This window comes from Orcinus orca, chromosome X (genome assembly GCF_937001465.1).
Source record: "Orcinus orca chromosome X, mOrcOrc1.1, whole genome shotgun sequence".
In the NCBI taxonomy this organism is placed as follows: Eukaryota; Metazoa; Chordata; class Mammalia; order Artiodactyla; family Delphinidae; genus Orcinus; species Orcinus orca.
In genome coordinates, this window is record NC_064580.1 from 130,559,366 (window position 1) to 130,582,134 (window position 22,769).

At 63.3% G+C, this 22,769-nt stretch overlaps 1 protein-coding gene across 8 annotated transcripts in view; it reads left to right on the forward strand.

Annotated features, from left to right (window-relative positions):
- ATP2B3 (ATPase plasma membrane Ca2+ transporting 3) overlaps nucleotides 1-22,769 on the forward strand; it is a 61,802-nt gene that overhangs the window by 11,293 nt on the left and 27,740 nt on the right. For 3 of the 8 annotated variants that reach the window (XM_004286407.2, XM_033417650.2, XM_004286405.2), the window contains exons 2-13: nucleotides 6,781-6,978; nucleotides 7,395-7,702; nucleotides 11,712-11,909; nucleotides 12,093-12,350; nucleotides 12,747-12,872; nucleotides 12,997-13,119; nucleotides 16,156-16,197; nucleotides 17,670-17,834; nucleotides 18,201-18,415; nucleotides 19,059-19,301; nucleotides 19,675-19,916; nucleotides 22,372-22,606. In XM_004286407.2, the coding sequence (XP_004286455.1) occupies nucleotides 7,495-7,702; nucleotides 11,712-11,909; nucleotides 12,093-12,350; nucleotides 12,747-12,872; nucleotides 12,997-13,119; nucleotides 16,156-16,197; nucleotides 17,670-17,834; nucleotides 18,201-18,415; nucleotides 19,059-19,301; nucleotides 19,675-19,916; nucleotides 22,372-22,606 (2,055 nt within the window). In that variant the 5' untranslated portion in view covers nucleotides 6,781-6,978; nucleotides 7,395-7,494. Of the gene's footprint in view, nucleotides 1-5,884; nucleotides 6,039-6,105; nucleotides 6,176-6,780; nucleotides 6,979-7,394; nucleotides 7,703-11,711; nucleotides 11,910-12,092; nucleotides 12,351-12,746; nucleotides 12,873-12,996; nucleotides 13,120-16,155; nucleotides 16,198-17,669; nucleotides 17,835-18,200; nucleotides 18,416-19,058; nucleotides 19,302-19,674; nucleotides 19,917-22,371; nucleotides 22,607-22,769 lie in introns of those variants that run through there. The other 5 variants (XM_033417651.2, XM_004286406.2, XM_033417652.2 and 2 more) reach the window with 3 other exon arrangements.

Consider the following 22,769-nt stretch of genomic DNA (forward strand, 5'->3'; position numbering starts at 1 on the left):
CCCCATCCTACTTTCTGTCCCTAGGAATCTGACGGCTCTAAGCAGCTCATACAAGTGGAGTCATACAGTATCCGTCCTTTGTGTCTGGCTGATTTCCCTGACCATGATGCCTTGTAGGTCCAGCCATGTTGTAGCAGGTGTCAGAGCGACCTTCCTTTTTAAGGCTGAATAACATTCCACTGATTGGATGGACCACATTTTCTTTATCCATTCATCCATTGATGGACACTTGGGTTGTTTCTACCTTTTGACAGCTGTGAATAATGCTGCTGTGAACGTGGGCGTGCAGATCTCTTAGAGACCCTACTTCCAGTTCTTTTGGGCATGTACCCAGGTGTGGGATTGCTGGGTCCTACGGTAATTGTTGAAATTTTTGAGGAGCCACCATGCGGTTTTCCATAGAGGCTGCACCATTTTATATTCCCTGATGGGCTTGTTTTGTTTTGTTTTTTTTTAAATAACTTTATTTATTTGTTTTGGTTTTGGCTGCGTTGGGTCTTCGTTGCTGCGCGCGGGCTTTCTCCGGTTGCGGTGAGCGGGGGCTGCTCTTCGTTGCGGTGCGTGAGCTTCTCATTGTGGTGGCTTCTCTTGTTGCGGAGCATGGGCTCTAGGCACATGGGCTTCAGTAGTTGTGGCTCGCGGGCTCAGTAGTTGTGGCTTGCGGGCTCTAGAGCCCAGGCTCAGTAGTTGTGGCGCACGGGCTTAGTTGCTCCGAGGCATGTGGGCTCTTCCCGGACCAGGGTTTGAACCCGTGACCCCTGCGTTGGCAGGCGGGTTCTTAACCACTGCGCCGCCAGGGAAGGATAAGCTTGTTTTAACTGGGGGATTCTGGGCCCTCCCCGGAGCCTCTGAAGGTAGAGGCAAATATGCGGCCTCGAACCTGGCTGGGCCTCGTGAGCCCTGGGGGAGCTTTACAGAGCCCAGTGCCACCCCTCCTGACTGAGGCTCTGACCGGGACTATGCGTTTTTACAGCCCCCAGGACTGGGGGGAGTGGGGACCCCTCCAGGTCCGGTGTCCGCTGCTCTAGATAAGGCTAAAGCACTGGGCCATCAAGTAGCAAGGGATACTGAGGAGGTTCACCCGCCCGAGGAGAGGGGCTGAATCAGGTAAAGCCCGGTCCCTGCCACCTCCAGGAACCCAGGCTTGTGTTTCCCTGGGTTCTCAAATCCTCCTTGAACGGACTCTGATTAGTGGGGACTTCCAATGCCCAGAGTCTGTGCATCTGTCTTTCCGCTGGCCTCACATGGTCCTTTGGGTCTGGACCAGGCTCTGGATAGGAAGCATCCTTTGGCCTTGCTGGCAGCCCCCGTGGGTCCCTGAGGCGGCCCCGGTGCCCTGGTCACAGCACAACAGGGGCAGCCCCATGTGGGTGGAGGCGGGAGTTTGGGGAGAGGGTCCGTGGCGGTGATTGACTCTTTTCTGCTGTTATTGTTCTTGCCCAAAGCTGTTCGCTGCAAGAGCCACTTGGCGCGTGCACAGACTGTACCAGGAACAAGGCGGGGAAGGAGCGGAGGGGGGACGGAGCTGTCCCTTTAAATCTGTTTTCTCTGTTTTATTTCCTTCTTTTATCCCATCCTCCTCCCACCACTAGCATAAGCGGTGGAGCTGTGAGGGCCCAGGAGCTGCAGTGACGGTGCCTCTGAAATATTAATGAGGCTGTTCTCTGCCTCGGCTCCTTCCCCCTGGGTTCCCTCCCTCCCTCCCTCCCTCCCTGGCTGAATGCGGGGCCTCGTCCTTGGAGCCCTCATTTCCCCTGCAGGGCGGTCGCCAAGGTGCGTGGGGCAGAGGGGAGGGGGCGGGGCCGGCAGGAGGGAGAGGGCCTGGGGGGGAGGGGCGGTGTGGGAAATCAAGGGGTAAAGGGGTAGCTGGCCACGGTCCTCACCTGCCTGGGATCATTGGGATGTAAGGGGCAGGGCAACGGCAGGGCGAGGGCAGGGTGAGGGCAAGGTGAGGGCAGGGCAGCCGCTCCTCGCTCCCCTGCAGGCTCCCCGGCCCCAAGCCTGTCTGAAGGTGCCGGGAGGCCAGTCTCCAGGTGCCCAGAGGTGGAGAGAGGAGGGGACTGTTATTTCAAGGAATCCCCACGGCGAGTGCCTCTGCTGCTGGGTCTGCAGGGAGGGCACAGGGTGGGCGGGCGGGCATCAGGCGGCATCCTGTGCCCTGGGACACTGCCTCAGAGGGACTCAGATGGGACTTGGGACTCGACTTCAGGGGCTTCTGCTCCCTTCTCGTCTCGGAGCGTGGTGTCCTGGGCCGGTTGTACTCACGACGGGGGAGTGTTCTCACCACCAGCTTACTGACAGGGAGGTGGCGGTGCCAGTGGCAAATGCCCGGTCACCAGTGTGGGGACAGATTCCACTTGGCCCCCAGCGGCTGCCATGGGACTGTGTCTCCACAGCTGTGAACGGCGGTAAATTCTAGTGCGTTGCGACCTGTGACCTGGGGGGCCGGCAGGTGGGATTCGTCCTCCATCCCTTGCCTCCCCTGTGAAGGCGCTGGGTAGAGCGCAGGACCGGCTGCTGGGGAAGCAGAAGGGCTTTCTCTCCGGGCAGCCAAGGGGCTGAGCTGCCAGGGGTGGCCTGACTCTCTCCTCAGGGACCTGGAAGGCGAGGCCAGGAGGTCTGAGAAGGAGAGAAGGCGTCTCATCCAGGAAGCTCCTAGCTGTCCAGGGCCTGGAGGGAGGGCCAAGGAGACGAAGTGGGGGACCCGGGCAAATTAAGTCAGAGGTGCTGGGAGAGCCCCCAAAGCCCGGTCCGCGGTGGCCAGGGAGGGCTGGCGCAGGGGGGAGAGGACTCCTGGGTTTCTGGTTGGGTGGACATGAGTCACGGGGCCCAGGGGCAACAGGTGTCAAAATGTCCAGGCCTGCAGCTGAGCTATCATCTCCTGCCGTGCCTGTCGCCCCCCTGGGTAGCAGCCTGTTGAAAGTCACGGAGCCATGGGGAGGCGGGCCAGGGAGCCCGCAGCGGGTCTGCTCCCGCCACCCACCAGTGCAGGCCAGTTTGGGCCAGGATGGAGCAAAAGCCAGAAGGTCCGAGTCCCCCTCTGTGGAGGTTTTCAACTCAATTAAGCCAATTAAGGTTTGAGAGATGAAGGAGTACAGAAATGGTATGTTCCCTGCCCTTTTGGTGCCTACAGACCGTTCTAGGCAGCCAGCCCAGGCCGGAAAGTCACTTCTGTTCTTGGCCATTTCGGTGATGCCTGCTGTCCTTATTCAGACGGAGGGAGGCCGTTGCCCAGGCTTACGGAGAACCCAGGGAAACAAGAGTATACGCTGCTTGGTCTCTCCAGCGGCCACCAGTCACTCAAGACAGACCTTGATTTGACTGATGCCCCCGTACCCGGTGGCCTGTGGAGTTAACGAAGAGGAAGTTTAGCAGGACCACCGTCTCCGGCTTAAGGGGCCCCGAGCTGGGGGTCATGGCGTTCCCAAGGGTCCCGGCTCCTCCTGGGCCGCCCAGGCCCCGCTTGCTCACTCCTCCAGGACCCTGTCCCCACCCAGGGCTGACCATGCAGTAGACTTCTTGCCGAATCAATAACCATGTGTCTCTCAGAGCTGATGACCCAACTGCGGGAAAGACCCGCTCACAGGTCGTTGTCATGCCAAGCGGAGCGAAATAGAGCCAGTCGCGGGACTCTAGACTCAGCAGCGATCGCTTTCGGCGGGGACCTTCTGGAGAACGGTCCGCCTGAATGGCCGCTCAGATTCCTCAGAGGCCATCGGGGGAGAGGGGACAGAAAGGTGTGGCGGCCGGGCTGCGTGCTGTGGCAGGCCAGCAGTGCTGTGGGCGTGTGTGGACAGACCCACAGCCAGCGCACGACAGGAGCTGGGGGGTGGGGGGCCTTTGAAGGAATGCGGCCTTTCGCTTGACGGGGCAGGGGAGGACTGAAACACGGGCTCGGCCTTCCAGAGGCCAGTGCAGCTTGGAGGCAGAGAGGGTGACAGCACCTGAACTGGGCGATGCGGTGACCAGAGCAGGGTGGTGACCAGCCACCCGACTGGAGGGAGGCCTGTGGGGTGCTGGTCGGCACGTGGGGCCTGGCGGGGGCCGAGGGAGAGAGAGCGGGCTGCGGCGCAGGCAGGGTGCCGGGGGTACCGAGGCGTGGAGCGACGGCAAGGCCAGCCACGGGGCTGCGGCGAGGGCAGAAGGCCAGGCCTCGACTCCCTGCCCGGTCCCCTTACTGTGAGTCACCTTGGGCCCAGTTGGCCGCAGTGGCGACAGCACACCAGTTAGGAGCAGCCCAAGGCCCCGGCGTGGCTGTGTCTGGGCCCGGCTGCTGCTTAATGGAGGGCAGGGCCACACCTGGGGACAGGAGCAGGGAGCGGGGGGGGGGGGGGGGCGGGGGGAGATGAAGCCGCCCTTGGGTGAGCCCTGGTTGTCGGGGCGGAGGCCATGCTGTGCTGCCCGCCTGCAGGTGCCCCTGGAAGTGTGAGACCTCCCCTGGGATGAGCTGCTGCCTCCCAGCACAGGCCCAAGAGCCCACCCAACCATGGGCGGTTGACTGGGTCACCCCCTGGAACCCACCAGTGTCATGTGGGCGGGGCTGGGTGCCTTTCAACTGGTCTCCACAGAGAGGGTGTAGAGGCCAAAAGGATAAAAGGAACAAATTGTCCATCTGGCTTCCCTTTTAGAGAGAAGTGCTGGAGAGGCCCTGGTAGCTCGTTGGGTCGACTTTGCAAGGTCTTGGAATGCAGGGGCATCAGAGCCCCGGGTGAGCGCTGGCCACCCCCCTCAGCCAGGGCTGGGAACTCTGCTCAGGGACAAGTGACTCACATATTTGCTGGGTGCCCCCCATCCTACCGGAACTCACAGCGCCCATTGGTCAAAGGCAAAGCGGAGCGTCCGCGGATGAACCCGGCCCCGCCCTCCCCTCCAGCAACCAACAGGCTAGGGGGCTGGGGAGACAGAGCCCGACCCCGCCAGTTTCACCCAGGGTGCTACCTTCCGGGAATGGAGAGACAGGGGCACGGAGCTCAGGGCAGAGAAAGGAGGGGAAGAAAACCGCTGCGGGGGAATGACGGCCCGCGGCGTCTGCAGAGGGCCGGGGAGCTCGGGTGGCTCGAAAGCTGCCGTCACGGCCTCCAGCGCCTCCCGAAACCCTGCAGTCAGAACACCTGGCCGAGCCTCAGTTTCCCGAGCTGACAGATGGCAGAGGATTCCTGCTGTGCCCACCTGGGTGCGCAGGTGCATTCACAGAGCACCCCAGAAGGAGCCTGCCCTGCCCCGACCTCTCGGAAGCCCGGCTTCCTTCAAGTCCCCTGAGCTCTGGTCGTGCCCCCGGGGTCCCTGCCCCCACCCCTCCTGCAAACCCCTCCATCGTCTCCCGGCTTCTGCCCCTACAGTCCATCATCACCCAGCAGCCCTCTGCTCGGTGGTGGCCTCTGCTGCTCGTGGCCCCATGGGATCCGCCTCCTTCCTGGTATCAGAACACTCTTCCCTCCCTGGCCCCCCGGCCCCCAACCGAAACTGCGCCCCCATTGCTCTGAAGCTCTTATCTCCATCTCTCCCACCAGCGGGAACTGCTAGGCACCCGTATCCCGGCCATTTGATCCTGCCCACCCTCTGTCCCCAGCAGAGACGGCCGGCACCGGCATACAGTAGATGCTCAGTAAGGATTGGTCAGATGGTGAACAGCAGGGACAGGAGGTGGGGAGGTGCATGGGAGCGGAGAGGACGGTGCGTTCGTGTGTCCGCCATCTTGTCCCCACATCTTCTGGCAGTGAAGGCTGCTCCGTGCAGAAAGTATCTAGAGAGTTAACACTTAGGTGCCCAAACTTTTAAAACCTGGCTCACTTTGGATGGCCATTAGCTGAGGTGCCTCTCTGTCTCCCAGACCTCTCTGGCGGGACTGCCTTAAGTACGTGAGATTTTTCTTGACAGCGTGAGGCCAGTGTCCAGAGGAACTGAGGCCTCCACCATGTTCCGAGACCCCCTGAGGCCTGTGGGCATGGGGGAGTGGACCTTGTTTCCCAGGGACCTTGGTCTCATCCCCTGAGGACTGTGGCACGTCCATGCTCCTGGCGTCCGCTGGCCTCACAGAGGTAAGGGCTCTCCTGAGAGCAGAGGCCACGAGGCTCTGGGTTACTGTGTTTCCATGGGCGGTTCTAGATCAGAAACCTGGATTGGTGGCCGAGTTCTGCTTCCAAGAGGATCCTCTGAGCCAGGAGCTTCCCCAAAGGTGAGGGACCGGGCCCAACTGAGCCTCACCGCCAGGAGGCTTCTTTGCTGGTGTGAAGGCCAAGGCCACGTGCGCTGAGACCGATTCAGTCCGGGGAGCTTAGCGCACGGCCTTGGGGGATGCTACCACTCATACTCAGGCCACAAGCTGGGACTGAGAGGTGGGGAAAGGCCAGCAGGAGGAGCTAGGGGCCCGAGGAGGGGCGGCCCAGCAGGCCCCCGTGGCCCGCGCCACCAGACCCTGTGAAGGCGGCAGGCAGGGCAGCCAGGTGCCGAGCTTCCTCAGGCAGGTGGGTTGGTGGCGGCGGGGTGTGGGGACAGTGCGAGGGACGACAACTTCCTGACGCTCTGCTGTTAACCTGGGGAGACCCCAGCTCCTTACTCTGCCATCTGGAGGGCAGAGGGGTGTGGAGGGGAGTGGGTGGCACTGTGCTGTGGGCCAGGGTGACGGAGAAGTCACCAGTGACCTGTGGTTGCTTTCCACTTTCTCCTCCACCCTCCCCTTCCGCTCTCTGCCTCCCTCCCTCCTTCCCCTTCCCTCTCTCCCTCTCCCCTCCTTTTACCCTCCCCACCGCACCCCCCTTCCTCCCTTGCCCCCGACCCCAGGTCCCCTCAAGGCAGCAGAAACACCCTGCACGCTAAGCCTTGACCTAGCGCCCAGCTGGCTCTGTCCATGGCTTGGCCTGCTCCCCGGAACCCTGCACAGCGCCAGGCCTGAAACCTTGAGCCGCAGAGGCCGCGCCAGAAGACCACTGCCCGCAGGGATTTATAGCATGCCGGCTGCACCGGGCGAGTCTTAATCAGGCAAGCGTGGGAGCATGCTGGAGCAGACGAGGAAAGCTCGAGGTTGGGCACAGGCACAGATAACCTAACCGCGCCAGGGCAAGACCAGCCACTATTCAACCCTGACACGTCACCCCTGCTTTGGTGTGGGTTCCCAGATGCACTAGGGGGCAGTAAGAGCCTCGCATCCCAGGTTGGCTACTGCTGGCGGCGGCAGGTCCCCACCAGGAGCCTCTGACGCCGCCTGCTTCCCCACGCAGCGAGCTTACGGTGGCAGGACATGGGGGTGAGCTGGCAGGTGGGCCTGGGAGGGCAGTTCTGCATTCAGTGAGTCGTGGCTCAGACGGAGTGCAGATTTGCAGAGAACATTCCAGGAGAGTGGACCTTGGTTTTGTCTCAACCGAGCCCCGGGCTTCTTCTCACCTCCTTCTCCCCAGGTGTCTGTGTGCGGCCACTTCCCTCTGCCGCCACCTCGCCGCACCTCACCCAGGCGCTGGGACCTTGGAGGACACCCTCCCCTCCCGCGCCACAGGCAGGATGGGGGACGTGGCCAACAGTTCCATCGAGTTCCACCCCAAACCCCAGCAGCAGCGGGAGGCCCCCCACGCAGGGGGCTTTGGGTGCACACTGGCTGAGCTGCGCTCCCTCATGGAGCTCCGAGGGGCCGAGGCGCTGCAGAAAGTCCAGGAAACCTACGGGGATGTGGGCGGGCTCTGCAGGAGGCTGAAGACCTCACCCACGGAGGGTAAGTCTGCCAGCAGAGCCCTGGCACGGGCGGCGTGTGCGCCGGGGGTGCACGGCCCTGCGCCGCCCCTCACTCCTCCCTGCAGACGTTCTCTGGCCCCGGGGGCAGGCCCCGTCAAGGGCTGGGCGGGCTTGCAGCAGCTTCCCAGAGGCACTCCTGACCACGACCATGACCATGATCGGGCCTGTGCGCTCCCATTTCCCCCTGAGTGGGACATGCTCTGTGTGGGGCAACCCGACCCCCTGCATCTGTGCGTCCGTAATCAGCAGTTCCCGCTTGCATCTCTTCTTTGGATTAACTAGAAATGGAACGACAGAGAAGAGGAAGGGAGAAGCCGGCACCGAATCGCACATGCTGGCGGGATGGGCCCCAAACTGAAACCCCAGCAGCTTTTCCAAGAGACGAGCGGGGCAGCCCCTGACCGAGTGCCCCCGGTTCCCCATATGCTCGGCCCTCTGTGCAGTTGAGGGGGGCAGGAAGAGGAGGAAAGGCGTAGGGTTCGGTCCTCTAGGGAGGGGCTTGGGGTGGGGGCCCGGTATAGTGCTGAGTGGAGGTGGCACCAGCGCAGGCCATCCTGAAGAGGTCCAAATCTGAGATCTGCTGCAGGGAGCCTCTAGGGAGCCTGGGGTGTGTCCTCTAGAAGGTTCTAGGGGTGGAGGCCTGATTGCCACCTTGGTCCCCCCCTCTGCCCTGTGGCCCTTTTCCCCTGCTCCAGAGCAGACGTCTGCCCTGCCCTGCACCAGCCTTCCCCAGTCCTGCCCGCTGGGTCTGCTGGGAGGCCGGGACCCCGGGAGCCAGGCTTGGCCCCAGTTTCCAGAGGCCGGAGCATTTCTGGCCCAGCTGCCGCTTCCCCGGCAGGGCTGCTGGTGCCAGGGCTGCTGCCGGCCAGTGCCGGCTGATGGCATCAGCTCCTGTCTTGGCTATCACACCTCTGTCCACCCAGGGCCCTGGCCGCCACCCTTGTCTCCTGCTCTCTGGCTCCGTCTGTGTGCAGGTGACACCTGGGCTGGAACGGGCAGTGGAGATTCCTCCTGCCCCCGCCCCCCCTGCAGAGGAGGTGGGCCTGAGGCTGGGTGAGGGGGCGCCCGCACGGCCAGCTCAGGAGCTCTGAGGGGCCGCCTGGGTCTCTCCTGCTTTGTGCTCTAAAGGGACCCGGCCTGGTGTGGGTGTGTGATCGGGGCAGATGGCTTGGTTCAGGGCCGGAGGAGCTCTCTCCTGCTCTCCTCCTCACCCATCCCCTCCCCCCAGCCCCCGGACTTGGGGCCGGGGTTGGGGGGGAGGCCGGGGTGGAGGGCCATTTAGCCACAAGGGCTCTGGCCTCTCCCAGATAAAAGGAAGCAGATGGGCTTCAGCTGGTAGCTCTTTCCTCTGCCTGTCAGGCCTTGTTAAATATTTAAAATGTCAAGGCCCCTGGGAACGTGCCCGATTCTGCCACAGAGGCTCTGGCGCTCGTCCGGTGCCTGCGGAGGGGCGGGCGTAAAGAAGGGCGGGTGCCCAGGTGGGTGGCCCCAGCAGAGGGACCCCAGCCTGGCTTGGTCTGCATCCCGAAGAACGAGCGGTTCGAGGACCACCCTCCCATCTCCGACCCTGGGAGCCCTCAAGGCCCCAGAGTTCTCACCTGGACGCTCCCGCTCCTCCTTCAGACACAGTGACCTGAGCTGGGGGAGGGGCGACTTAGCTGAGCCCAGGCCCCCCGCACACCCCCTGGTGCTTTGGGGAGGGTGAGGAGACCAGGGCATTTTCAGCTATCCAGGAGGATTCCAGAAGCCAGGGAGCCTGGGTCTTAGGCCGAGCTGCGGAGACCTGGGCCCCGGCCCTTCCCCCACTTGGCCTCCACTGGCACTCGTGGAAAGGAGAGGGCAGATTAGCCGAGAACTGCCCCATGTGGTCCTAATCCAATTCTGATGGCATCTGGCCTCTGCTCTGGGCAGGGTGCCCACCTGAGTCCATGCCAACTGCCGGCCACTGCCCCTGCACCCAGGACCTGGGCCACCTCAGGGGCCCTGCTGGACCAGTGCGTGCTCAGAGCCAGAGGGGCTGCAGCTGCCTTCGGTCACCCCAGCAAGCACTTCGGCAACAGCAGCTCTCCGGACCCCTGAACCCACAGGAAGGCCAGGGCCTCTGGCTGGTCTAGAGCAAGGCATAGAGAAGCACTGCTGCCGCACCAAGGGCAAACCAAGGCCAAGGGACGGGCTGAGGGAAGGAGGGAGGGAGGGAGCTCCTGGGGAAGGGGCCCTGGGGGCCTAGCTTCCTGCGGGGACCAGCCGGGCATAGGGGGCAGGGCAGGCAAGATGCAGATTCCTGAGGCGTGACGAGGACCCATGGGCTCTCCTCTATCATTCTCGGGGCCTCCAGATCAGTGCCCTTTCCCAGGGCGGGGGTAGTGGAGACCCTGAGTGTCTGGGAGATTCAGGGTTCGAGGACCTTCCTAGTAACAACCCCACTTTTCACATCTCCTGTAGGTGAAGGGAGTGGGACATGGGCCCTGAGCTGGGTCCCCAGCCCTTAGGAGCTGAGGTCCTGAGCTTCTCCCAGACCCCCAACTCCACAGCCTCCAGAAACTTGAGCCGTGGCCGGGCCCAGGCACAGTGAGGCAGGGGAAGGGCAGAGACAGCTGTGGCTCCTGCTGGGGGGCGGGGGGCGGACAGTGTGCGGTCATGGCCTAGCTCAGGGGACGTGCCAAGGCAGTGTGTCTGGGGGCTTTTGCTCTTGTCAGTCCTTCCACCCCGAGGGGCCCCCTCCCCCTCCCCTCCCCTCCCCTCCCCTCCCCTCCCCTCCCCTCCCCTCCCCTCCCCTCCCCTCCCCTCCCCTCCCCTCCCCCTCCCCTCCCCTCCCCTCCCCTCCCCTCCCCTCCCCCTCCCCTCCCCTCCCCTCCCCTCCCCCTCCCTCCCCTCCCCTCCCCTCCCCCTCCCCTCCCCTCCCCTCCCCCTCCCCTCCCCCTCCCCTCCCCTCCCCCTCCCCTCCCCCTCCCCCTCCCCAGAAGCCACCTTTCCCTGTCCAGCACACACCCACCCTCCTTCCTTCCAACCCCTTTGCACCACACTCAGCACTTTCTTGTTCTCAACTCATCTGGGACCCGGTCTTGTGTGGCTTTCCAAGCCAGCAGGGGGCACCCCAAGGGCTGGCACCCGGGTCCTTCTGGTTGCCCACCCCCTGCCCCTCCCCTCCCCGCTGGAGGCCTGGGGAGTGGCAGCTACTCAGGTCTGGGAACTGCAAGCCACTGTCTGTCCACGAGGTGTCAGTGTGGGACCAGGCACTTGGGGGCAGAGAAGCCAGAAAGGCTTGGGGGGAGTGGGGGGTGGGGGGCCCGTGGATGGGCCTGGAAGGAAGCAGAGTCCCAAGCGCTGAGGTCGGGGCCAGGGGACTGTGTCATCCCATCTGCCTGCCTCTGGGGAAGATGGCCAAGTGGATGCCTGGCCTTCGGAGGCAATGGCCTGGACACCAGTCCCACATGGAAGCTTTCGGTACCTTCAGGAATGGGCCTGAGGAGACTCATGCTCTAGAAGGAGAGACCCAGCGGCCTTGGTGCAGGCCTGGGTGGGAAGTGGGTCGTCCCAAGACTGAGAAGTCAGGGCCCAGCTTCCAAAAGCTGGGGCGGGCCCCTTTGTGGGTGTTGATTCTGAGCCGCTGCGCAAACCGCCCCCCTCCCTCCCTCCCTCCCGGCTCACACAGCTTGTCGGGGCTGCGGAGGGGACTGTAGTTCCTGGAGCTCCGCAGGCGCACCAGGAGGATGGTCCCCCGTTCCTCGCGCTCGGGCTCCGAGTTCCCGCGTGGTCGCGGTCGCGCACCGGTGCCCTCCAGGCAGCTGGAGAGGCTGCCAGCGCTCCCGCCTACATGCCCCCAGGGTTTGCAGAAGGGCTCCAGGTGCCAGGCCAGTGCAGTGCCCGCTTTCTGGGAGCTATCAGTGTAGAGGGAAAGGCAGGCACGGAGAAAGGGGCAGGGGGATGCGGGGCTGGCCTTTCCCATCCTCTCCTTCTGTGCCTCTGCTCCACGTGCCCACACTGCGCAGGCCTGGCCGACAACACCAATGACTTGGAGAAGCGCAGGCAGATCTACGGGCAGAACTTCATCCCTCCCAAGCAGCCCAAGACCTTCCTGCAGCTGGTATGGGAGGCCCTGCAGGATGTGACCCTCATCATCCTGGAGGTGGCCGCCATCGTATCCCTGGGCCTCTCATTCTATGCGCCACCTGGAGAGGAGAGCGAAGGTGAGGGGCAGGTCTGGGAAGGACGGTGAAGGAGGACCTGGTGGACGGGGGCGGGACGCGGGTGGCAGCGCAGAGGTGCTGGCAGGAGGAGGGGAGGGATAGAGCCTGAGATGACGGAGGGAAGAAGGGTGGCCGAGGGACTTCTCTGCCACCTCTGCCCTTCCCTCCTGTCCTCGGGCACAGCGTGCGGGAATGTGTCGGCTGGGGCAGAAGACGAAGGGGAGGCCGAGGCGGGCTGGATTGAGGGGGCCGCCATCCTGCTGTCTGTCATCTGCGTGGTCTTGGTCACGGCCTTCAACGACTGGAGCAAGGAGAAGCAGTTCCGGGGCCTGCAGAGCCGCATCGAACAGGAGCAGAAGTTCACCGTCATCCGGAACGGGCAGCTCCTGCAGGTCCCAGTGGCTGCGCTGGTGGTAGGGGACATCGCCCAGGTCAAGTATGGTGAGCGCGCCCATCGCCACCCACGCTGCGGAGGGGCTCAGCTCCCACGTCAGGGGCAGGCCTTCTCCGGGGAGCACGTGGGGCGGGAGGCTGCAGGCGGGCAGCTCGGGCAGCAGGCCCGGCAAAGACGGGGCGTGTCAGCGGCATCAGCGCCCCAGGAGCAGGCTGTCCCCACAGCCTGTCGAGGGCCTCCCCAGCACGGCAGGGCGCTCCTGTGGGCCCCATTCCCTGGAAGACGGATGACAGGGCTAGGAGTGGGTGGGTACCCCCAGAAAGCAGAGCAAAGGAAGAGGGCCGCACACCCGACAGGACCTCCTCTGGGGGAGATGGGAGGCGGCATGGAGGAAGGCCTCCTGGACGCATGGTCTGTGGTTCTGGCCACCTGGCCGGCCTTAGGAGACCTGCTGCCCGCCGATGGCGTGCTCATCCAGGGCAATGACCTCAAGATTGACGAGAGCTCCCTGACGGGCGAGTCGGACCACGTGCGCAAGTCGGCAGACAAAGACCCCATGCTGCTGTCAGGTGAGCCCAACGGGACCGGGGTCCCCGCTCCTGGAATGCCCAGGACAAAACCTGTAGGTGCTGAGCAAGCCTCCCATCCAGCGGTGCAGATCTCTGTCTCAGCCTCTGTGTGTTGCTGTGCCAGGCACTCATGTCATGGAAGGTTCTGGAAGAATGGTGGTGACAGCCGTTGGTGTGAACTCCCAGACAGGCATCATCTTTACCTTGCTTGGGGCTGGTGGAGAGGAGGAGAAGAAGGATAAGAAAGGTAAGGCAACAGTACCCTGCAGTTCCCAGTGCCACCAGGCCGCTGGCCCTCGTACGTAGCCGCGCTCTCTTCCGCGCCTGCCTGGTGACGGCCCCTTGCTGGCCCAGGCCCTGGCTCTGGCACTGGGGAGAACCAGCCCTCAGGGGGTGGGAGGCCATACCCTGTCTCATGGTTCCTTTTGGAGACCCCTCTTCTGGGGTCTTTGCCCCAGAGCCAGCAGGTTGGGGCCCCCCGTTTTGTGTGAGGCAGTTTCCCTCGGATGGCTCTTCCCCTAAGGCTTTGGGGGCGTGGGTGCCAGGGTCGGGGGAGTGCCCTGCCTGGGTAGGAATGGGGTTGGAGGGACAGGGACCAGGCACCCGACTTGGGGGTGTTCAGCCCACATGGTGAGGCACTGAGGGCCCCAGGCCAACGTGGCAGCTAGGGAAACAGGCCATGCAGCCAAAGGTGGAGGGCTCCCAAGCAGAAAGGACTAGACACCCCAAAGGACAGCCAGGGCCAGAGGAAGCTGAGATGGGGCCAGGGCCCTCACCCTAAGGGAGAGCAGTGTCAAGGGACAGATGTCTTCTGACGACCCAGCTCTGTATTCACCCTGGCCTACCTGGCACACGGCTACCCAGCCGCCTCCTCTTGCCAGCGTCCTGAGCCCCAGGCGTGGCTGGTGCCCCCTCCACTCCTCAGAACAGGGTTTACAAAGCTCTGGAGCTCGGCCAGCATCCCCCCCCGCCCCCATCCCAGTCAGGACCCCGATCCCTCCCACGACTCAGGCCTGCATCTGCTCGCCTTGCTCTGGCCTGGGTCTCCCCTCAGGCCACTCCTGCCATCAAACCAGGTAAGGAATGCCGTTCTCTAGACGTGCACCCCACCCCTGAGGGAAGCCGCCTGGGCCCACTAGAAGGACAAAGACACGCACGAGTGCGGGGAGACCATGCGCCAGAGCGTGCAGCCAGGGCCCTGGGGACAGGGCGTGCGGGTCGCCAGGCGGGATCGGTCCGCCCAGCCCAGTAACGTGGGGACAGGTCAGCGTAAGGAAAGGCGCACTCGTGTTCCCAGACCTGGGCACGTGAGGGAGGAAAAACAGATGAGCCGCTGTTGCCTAAAAGCCTCCGTGGGCCCCGCCTCCTGGCAGCCTGGGCCTGGCTTCCCTTCCTGGACTCCTCCCTGCTCCTGGCCCACCCGGCCCACCCCTCACAGCCAGTGGGCACCGGCGGACCTTCGGCCACCTTGGCCACACCAGGCCCCCCGCCCCGCGGGGCTCAGCCCGGTGTCTCGCCACAGCCAGCACCCTGGGGCCCACAGGAGGGCAAGTGGGTGGGTAGGCAGGCCCTGGGCCTCCTCTGGGCTGGACTGGAGTCCTTGACGGCTGCTCGGCAGGACGCCTCTTCCACATTCCTTCCCAGGCTCTTCCCCTCCCGCTAGGTTCCCTTAAATGTCACCATCCTTCAGGACTCGGTCCTAGGCCCCTTCTCTTCGACCTTGACAAGACCCCTCCAGGCCCCCCCGCCGGCTCTCCCCCAGCCCCGGTTCCTCTCCCTGGCTTGCTGTGCCACTTGAGAGTCAGAGGGGACACCAGCAGCAGCTGGCTCCCTGGAGGAGGGGAACGTGGGGGGGCCCTGCAGGGGAGGCAGAGATGGCCAGGCTCCGGGGAGGGGGCAGCGGCACCCACGACCCCTTGCCTCCCCCACGTCTCCGCCAAGGCCCTGGCCGCTGCAGAGACCGGAAGGTGGCACCTCGCCCTCAGCATCCCCCCTCAACGCCCCCCGCCACCTCTCGATCTGTCCATCAAGTGCGCTGCTCGCCCGCCTGTCTCCTGCCTTCCGGCCCTGACCTCTTTCCCCACTCCTTCCCCTGCCTCAGCTATGCCCCTTCTCAGGCCAGGCCCAGCCCTCGTCTTCCCACCGTGCTCATCTCAAACCTCCCTCCCTCCTCCAGAAGTTGCCACGGCCCCAGGGCAACAGGCCCGCACTGTGCTGCACTGTCACCCACCGTGTCTACAGGTGTCTCCCCTGCCCCGCCCCAGAAATCTCCTTCACCTATGAATGCCCCACAGGGCCCAACTGACACCCCACTGGGGCTGCGAGGGGACCTCTCCCTCCTCCCTGGGACCCCCAGACCAGACCCCACTGCCTGGGAGCCACCTGGCCTCCGGTCTGTGTCCCTGGGTCCCCAGTGACATGAGCTGTTGGGTCGTGGCTGACAGGCCGGCCCACTAGCCCTTCCTGTCCCAGGCTGGTCATCTCTGGATCCAGGGCAGTGTGTGTGTGGCCTGCAGAGAGCTCTCCCGGCTGCTGCCCTGGGGCAGGTGAGGCAGGTGGAGCTGGGGGGCGGAGCCTGACCCCCAGCTCAGAGCCCGTCATCTGCCGGCTCTCCTGGGCCCTCCCAGAGTTGCAGTCCTTCCCGGCCCCAGAGGCACAGCCAGCACTGTTGACCTTGGCCTGGGGAAGCTGGTCACTGCCCCAGTCCCTGGCACCCAGCTGTGGGCTTCATGGTGGCAGAGCACATCTGTGAAGGCGCGGCCGCACAGCTCCAAGTGGGGCCCAGCCCGGCCGGTGCCCCTGCCGCCCCCTCCAGCGCTGTGGGTGCCCCGAGGCTAGCCGTCTCGCTCCTTTATCCTCTAAAGAGCCCACGGACTTGACTGCTGGCCACGCTGCACAGAAAGCTGATCTCTAGGCCACCAGGACTTAGGAACCATCTAGGTCAACCCCCTCGCACTGGTTCTGGGGGGAGCACCCATCCCGACTGGGGGGCCCTGTTTGAGGCAGCAGAGCTGGGACCTGACACCTGGCAGCTCTCATTACCCGTGGTGCCGGCCCTTCCAGAAACCTCCCACTGCCGACCATGCGTGAGCCAGGGTCTGTCCAGGGCTGGCCCGCGGCTTCTCTGGAGGGCTGGAGAGCAGGCCCTCTTCCCCCGCCCGCCGCCCTCACCACACTCACTGGCTGCACTGTCTGTGCCCCGCTGTCCTGTGTGCGCGTGTGTGTGCCAAGGCCACATGGGTGTTCTCAAGTCTCCGTGTCTGTCGTTCCTCTCCCGTTGTAGGCAAGCAGCAGGATGGGGCGATGGAGAGTAGCCAGACCAAAGGTAACGCGCGCCCTGCGCTCAGGATGGGTGGCAGAGGGTGTGGCGCAGGGTGGGGGGCCGCCCGCCTCGGTTGCAGACCCCGCCGGAAGTGCGCAAATATGGCCCGTGAGCCAGCATCCTGCTGAGGAAACTGAGACTTAATCGGGCCTGTGGCTTTCCTGGCGCAGCTGCCTGTCTGCTGAGCCTTCGAGGCCTGCGCCCCTTTCAGCCGGAATGCCTGGTGGGTGCCGATACCCTGTAGCCAGGGTGAAGGGTTGAAGGTGCTGGCAATCCAGAGATGGATAAAGTACGGTCCTGGCCCTCAGGAAGGTCACGATCCACAGACGTGAACCTGGGGCAACACGATCCACAGACGTGAACCCGGGGCAGTGTGGGACCCAGGAACGCAGATAACGACTGGAGTTCAGAGGCCGGCTGGGGTTGGGATGGCACTTGGGACAGGACAGTCCAATGGTCAGGGCCCCGGGCAGGGGCAGGGAGTGGCAGTCAGTGGGGTAGAGGCTAGAGTGGCCCAGTGGGGTGGGACCTTGAGTGTCGCTGAGGCTGTGGCCCGAGGCCATGGAAAGAAGAGGCCACCGGTGAGCGGTCTCAGACAGCCGAGGGGAGAAGGGATGGGCGGGGAGACAGAGAAAGAGGGAGCGGCTGACACTGCATGGTGGCAGGAGGCATGCAGAGGCACTGAGAGCCCCACTGGGTGGGGGGACAAGGACGAGTGGCAGGGTTGGGTGCCCCCTGCGGGTGGGGGACGGATGAGATGACACGGGGCGGCGTGTGAGGCGGTGGATGGGCCAGAGGCGGGTGTGGGGCAGGGGACACAGCACCACCACGTTAGGGTCCACCAAGGGGGCTGTGAGAGGGCTGCCGGTTCCGGAGAGGAGGTGGAGAGGCACCTAGGGGAGAGGAGGGAAGGCCCCATGGCGAGAGAAAGGTGCAAGGCTTGCCCGCCAGCAGCGGGGCATGGGCTGAGGACTGTGCACGTGCCGAGCTGGGGCCCCGATGGAAGTCCAGGCATCCGCCGGAGGGCTGGCAGGAGAGACGGCCTGAGCGGGGAGCGGGGGAGGAGAGCGCGGGGATTCCTGGGCCTCCCTGAGGGGAGTGGGAACATGGCTAAGACAGCAGTGGGCAAGAGTCAGCTCTGGGTTCTGGAACATTCCATGGGCCCCAGGCCTCTGCTTTCAGGTATTGAGATTTGGGGCGTTACAGGACTGGCCACGCTGTCTGTGTGCCCAAGTGCTTGTGTCTGTCCTCCCTTCCCCTGCGAGGCCCCAAGAGAAGCATCTCTGTCCTGCCAGGACAGCGCTGGAGCCGCTGCCCACCTCAGGAGGGCCTGGGCTGAGGAGAGAGGAGGGAGAGGACAGAGCCCCCTGTTTCCTCTCGGATGGTGTGGCATACCTTTCTCCGTGAAAGCCCCTTGCAGCCGTCACCCCAGCGGCCAGGCCCTAACCTGGGCTGCGGGTTTCTTCTGTGTGCAGCTAAGAAGCAGGATGGGGCCGTTGCCATGGAGATGCAGCCCCTGAAGAGTGCAGAAGGTGGGGAGACGGAGGAGCGGGAGAAGAAGAAAGCCAACGTGCCCAAGAAGGAGAAGTCGGTCCTTCAGGGAAAGCTCACCAAACTGGCTGTGCAGATCGGGAAAGCAGGTGGGGGCAGCCTCGGGGGCGGCCCAGGGGCCACCAACGGGCAGGGGCGGACACTGGGCTCCCGGACTCGAGGCCGGACCAAGGAGAACAAGTGGGAAAGGGATGTGACGTGGGGTGTGGGCCAGGCAGCAAGGGCACGGGCTGGGAGCAGGTGATGGCCTTCAGGGCCTGGTTCCGCCCCCTCTGGTGAGCGTGGGCTGCGAAGCTCCGTAAGGCCAGAGACCAGGAGCGCCTCCCCCGACTCGGGGCCACGGGAATGTGGCTGCAGCGCCCCTTAGCTCTTCCCTCTTGCTGTCTCCCCTCCCTCACCCCTGCCGGCCACCCTTCCCGCCTCCGTGCTCCGTGGCCTCTGATGTGGCTGGGCAGGGCTGGTGATGTCCGCCGTCACCGTCATCATCCTGGCCCTCTACTTTGTGATCGAGACCTTCGTGGTGGATGGCCGGGCGTGGCTGGCAGAGTGCACACCTGTCTACGTGCAGTACTTCGTCAAGTTCTTCATTATCGGTGTCACCGTGCTGGTTGTGGCTGTCCCAGAGGGCCTGCCTCTTGCTGTCACCATCTCCTTAGCTTACTCTGTCAAGGTAATAAAATAAACATGACACGAATAAGAATTCCGCGAGCCCAGGGTACAGACCCAGAACTTGTGGTGCAAAGCCGTTAAGCAACTTGGACGAAGCAAGGACTGGATAAAGTTTGGGATTGCTCAGGGGAAGAACGGTAGGCCAAGCAGGGACGTGGAGCTGGACTTGCACATCCTTGCCCACCTGGCTCCCTGGGCGGGGGGGGGTGACGAGCTAGCATCTGCAGGATGTGGGCAGGGTCGCCGAGGGGCCGGGGAGTTGAGGTGGGGGCAGGGGGAAAGGGGGCCCCTGGGAGACGGTGGGCAGGGCAGAGATCGGGGTGGGCAGGGGAGCCACAGGGCCTGCGGGTGACCCGAGAGGGGGCTCTGGGCAGCAGGGAGGCTCCAGCTGCGCTCCAGGGAGAGTGGCCACCCAGAGTCGACCGCTCGGCCTGTCTGACGAGAGTCCTTACGTCTCACAGGCCCGCTGCCTCGGCTTGACCACCACCCCACTGCCATCTGAGCTGTGCACCTGCTGCCCGAGGTCCCGGGCCGTTAGTGCCGCGAGGGAAGCTGGTGGGCGGAGCAGAATCCTACATGCCGCTGTGCTCCCCCACCCTGCGAGGACAGCTGGCTACCCAAGCCTCCATCTGTGCCCTTTACAGAAAATGATGAGGGACAACAACCTGGTCCGCCACCTGGACGCCTGTGAGACCATGGGCAATGCCACGGCCATCTGCTCAGACAAGACAGGCACGCTCACCACCAACCGCATGACCGTGGTGCAGTCCTACCTCGGGGACACCCACTATAAAGAGGTTCCGGCCCCCAGCGCCCTGACCCCCAAGATCCTCGACCTCCTGGTCCACGCCATCTCCATCAACAGTGCCTACACCACCAAAATACTAGTGAGCCGGGAGCCAGGGCGGGCCGAGGCGGGGGAAGGATGAGGGGAGGGAACCTGGCCCGGCTACGGCGTGGGCGTCACCAGGGGCTTGCTAGGCTCTCTTAAGGACTTTTGAGCCGAGAGCCACAATCGTTTCTGGGGTGCTGGTCTCCCTCCTCGTCCCCAGACACTGGGCGGGGCCTGCAGGTTCTGGAAGCCCTTCCCAGCCCAGTGAGTCGTGGAAAACCTGCCCATCTAGTCCGTACTGGAGGCCCTCCTTAGCTCCCTGCCACCACACCTGAAAGACGTGGCGGCCGAGGCTGGGCTGGGCCCGGGGACAGTAAGGAGGGTGGCCTTGGGCCTCCAGGGCCATGCTGGTTCTCCTCACCTCGCAGCCTCCAGAGAAGGAAGGCGCCCTCCCACGCCAAGTGGGCAACAAGACGGAGTGCGCTCTGTTGGGCTTCGTCCTGGACCTGAAGCAGGACTTCCAGCCCGTGCGGGAGCAGATTCCTGAAGATAAGCTTTACAAAGTGTACACCTTCAACTCGGTCCGCAAGTCCATGAGCACAGTCATACGCATGCCCGACAGCGGCTTCCGCCTCTTCAGCAAGGGCGCCTCGGAGATCCTGCTGAAAAAGTGAGTGGGCAGCAGGCCCCAGCCCGGGGCTGGGGCTAGCCAAAGCGTGCGGCATTTCTGGTTGCACTCTTGCGGTAAAGTAGACATAGCATAGCACTGGCCCTTTTCATCACTTTAAAGTGGACAGTGGAGTGGCATTAGGTGCATTCGCACGGCTGTGCGCCATCACCACCACCCAGTCCCAGAGCAAGCTCATCGCCCCGAAGGAAACCCTGTGCCCGTTACACAAGCACTCCCGCCCTCCCGCAGCCCCTGGCAGCCACTCATCAGCTTTCTGTGGCCTTTTGCACCCGGCTTCTCTCACTCAGCGTAGCGTTCTGAAGGTTCATCCAAGTTGCAGCCCGTATCAGTGCTCCATTCCTTGTTATGGCTCAGGTAGACCACATTCTGCTTACCCAATCATCCAGCGACAGACACTTGGGTTGCTTCCACCTTCGGCGACTGTGAATCACGCTGCCTTGAGTGGTCATGTGTGAGTTTCTGCTTGAACGCGTGTTTTCAATCCTCCTGGGCATATTCCTGGCAGTGAAATTGCCAGGTCATATGGTAATTCCATGTTTCGTTTTTTGACAAAACACCAAACTGTTTTCCACAGGGGCTGCCCCGCTTTACTTCCCCATTAGCAGTGCACGAGGGTTCCAGCTTCTCATCCTCACCAACGCGTTATTACCTGATGGTTGTTGTTGTTGTTGTTGTTGTTGTTGTTATAGCCATCGGGATCTCATGGTGGCTTTCATCTGCATCTTGCTGGTGACTAGTGATACTGGCACCTTCTCATGTGCTTACTGGCCATTTGCTTGTCTTCTCTGGAGGAATATCTATTCCAGCCCATGCCCATCTTGGATGTGAATTCTTTGTCATCTGATTGTTGAGCTGTAGGAGTTTCTGTATGTTCTGAGCATTAGACCCTTAACACATCCTGGCTTTGCAGTATTTTCTCCCGTTCTGTGGGCTGCCGTCTTTTCACTCCCTTGAAAGATTTTTGCTCACTGCCTTGATTGTCCTTGGATGCGCAAATGCCTTTCAATTGTGAAGTCCAGCTTATCTCTTTTTCTCTTTCGTCGCTTGTGCGGGGTTCCTTTTAGAGGCGGTGAAAACGTTCTCGGGTTGACTGTGGTGATGGTAGCACAACTGTGAATATACTAAAAGCCATTGCATGGGACATTTTAAGCGGGTGAGTCGTGTGCTGTGTGAATTGTATCTCAGCAGAGCTGTTAGGGAAACTGAGGTGGGCGACACACGGCTCTGCCTCCAAGTGCACCATGCCCCGCACCCGCTCAGCGTTCACACCTCCCCTTGGCCTTGGCCTCTGCAGCGCCCACGCACCCTTCTAAGACTTGGCCTGATTGTGCTGCCGTGCTCACCCCCGGCTTTCTGGGGCCTTCAGGACAGAGTCCCGAGCAGGACCTCTGGGCTCCTCCCGTGGCCTCCACAGCCGGCTTCTTTCCTTCCTCACCAATCTGCTCGGGGCCCCCATTTGTCCGTCTGCCATGCCAGCCTCTGGGGCCCGTGTTTCCTCTGCTCCTTCGTTTTCTGCACCTGAATCCTGCCAACCCTCCCCATCCCAGCCCTTCCGTGGTCGCTGCCTTGTCGTGGCCCTGCTCCGTGGCATTCGGTTTTTGCTGATGTCCCACCTCTCTCCCTAAAGCGCAACGGGGCAAGAGTGACAGCCCCCCAACTCCCGTCGAGTCTGTGCGGAGCTGGGGGAACAAAGTACCATCATCCTGGGGGCTTCAAACAACAAAGACCTATTTTCTCCCAGTGCTGGAGGCCAGAAGTCCTCAATCAAGGTGTGGGTGGGGTCGCCCTCCCCCTAAGGCCTCCAAGGGAGGATCCTCCCTTGTCCGTCCCAGCTGCCGGTGGTGGCTGGCCACCCTTGGCCTCCCTCGGTTTGTACCTGCATCTCTCCAATCTCTGCCGCCATCGTCACACAGCCTTGTCCGTGTGTCTGTGTCTCGACGTGTCCGCTTCTCTTTTTTTGTTTTGTTTTTTTGCGGTACGCGGGCCTCTCACTGTTGCAGCCTCTCCCGTTGCGGAGCACAGTCTCCGGACGCGCAGGCTCAGCGGCCATGGCTCACGGGCCCAGCCGCTCCGCGGCACGTGGGATCCTCCCGGACCGGGGCACGAACCCGCGTCCCCTGCATCGCCAGGCGGACTCTCAACCACTGCGCTACCAGGGAAGCCCCCACTTCTCTTTTTATAAGGACAGCAGGCATTGGACTGAAGGCCCACGCTCCTCCACTGCGACCTCATTTAACTTTGCGACAACCCTCTTTCCAAATAAGGTCACATTCTGAGGTTCTGGGCAGAACGTGGAGGGGCACACTGTTAGGCCGCGCACAAGCACAGCGCCCCCTTCTGGGAGAAGCCCTCCACTGCATCACATGGAGGGCTCAGCCGGAGGCCTGGCCCCCCCGCCTCACGGCGAGGGCTCCTCTTGTTCTGTCCGCCCCAGGTGCACCAACATCTTAAACAGCAATGGGGAGCTGCGCAGCTTTCGCCCTCGGGACCGGGACGACGTGGTGCAGAAGATCATCGAGCCGATGGCCTGCGATGGGCTCCGCACCATCTGCATCGCCTACCGGGACTTCTCCGCTGCCCAGGAGCCCGACTGGGACAACGAGAACGAGGTCGTGGGCGACCTCACCTGCATAGCCGTTGTGGGCATCGAGGACCCCGTGCGGCCCGAGGTAGCCAGAGCCCCTCTGTGAGCTACCCGCTTGTCGGGACGGGTGGAGGGGCCACGCTTCTTCGCGTCTGGCCTCGGTGGTGAGGCCTTTAGACGTGAATGCAAGGAGGGAACTGCCCCTTTCTCCTGCCCTCCTGGCCGTCACGCCACTCCCTGCCAGACTT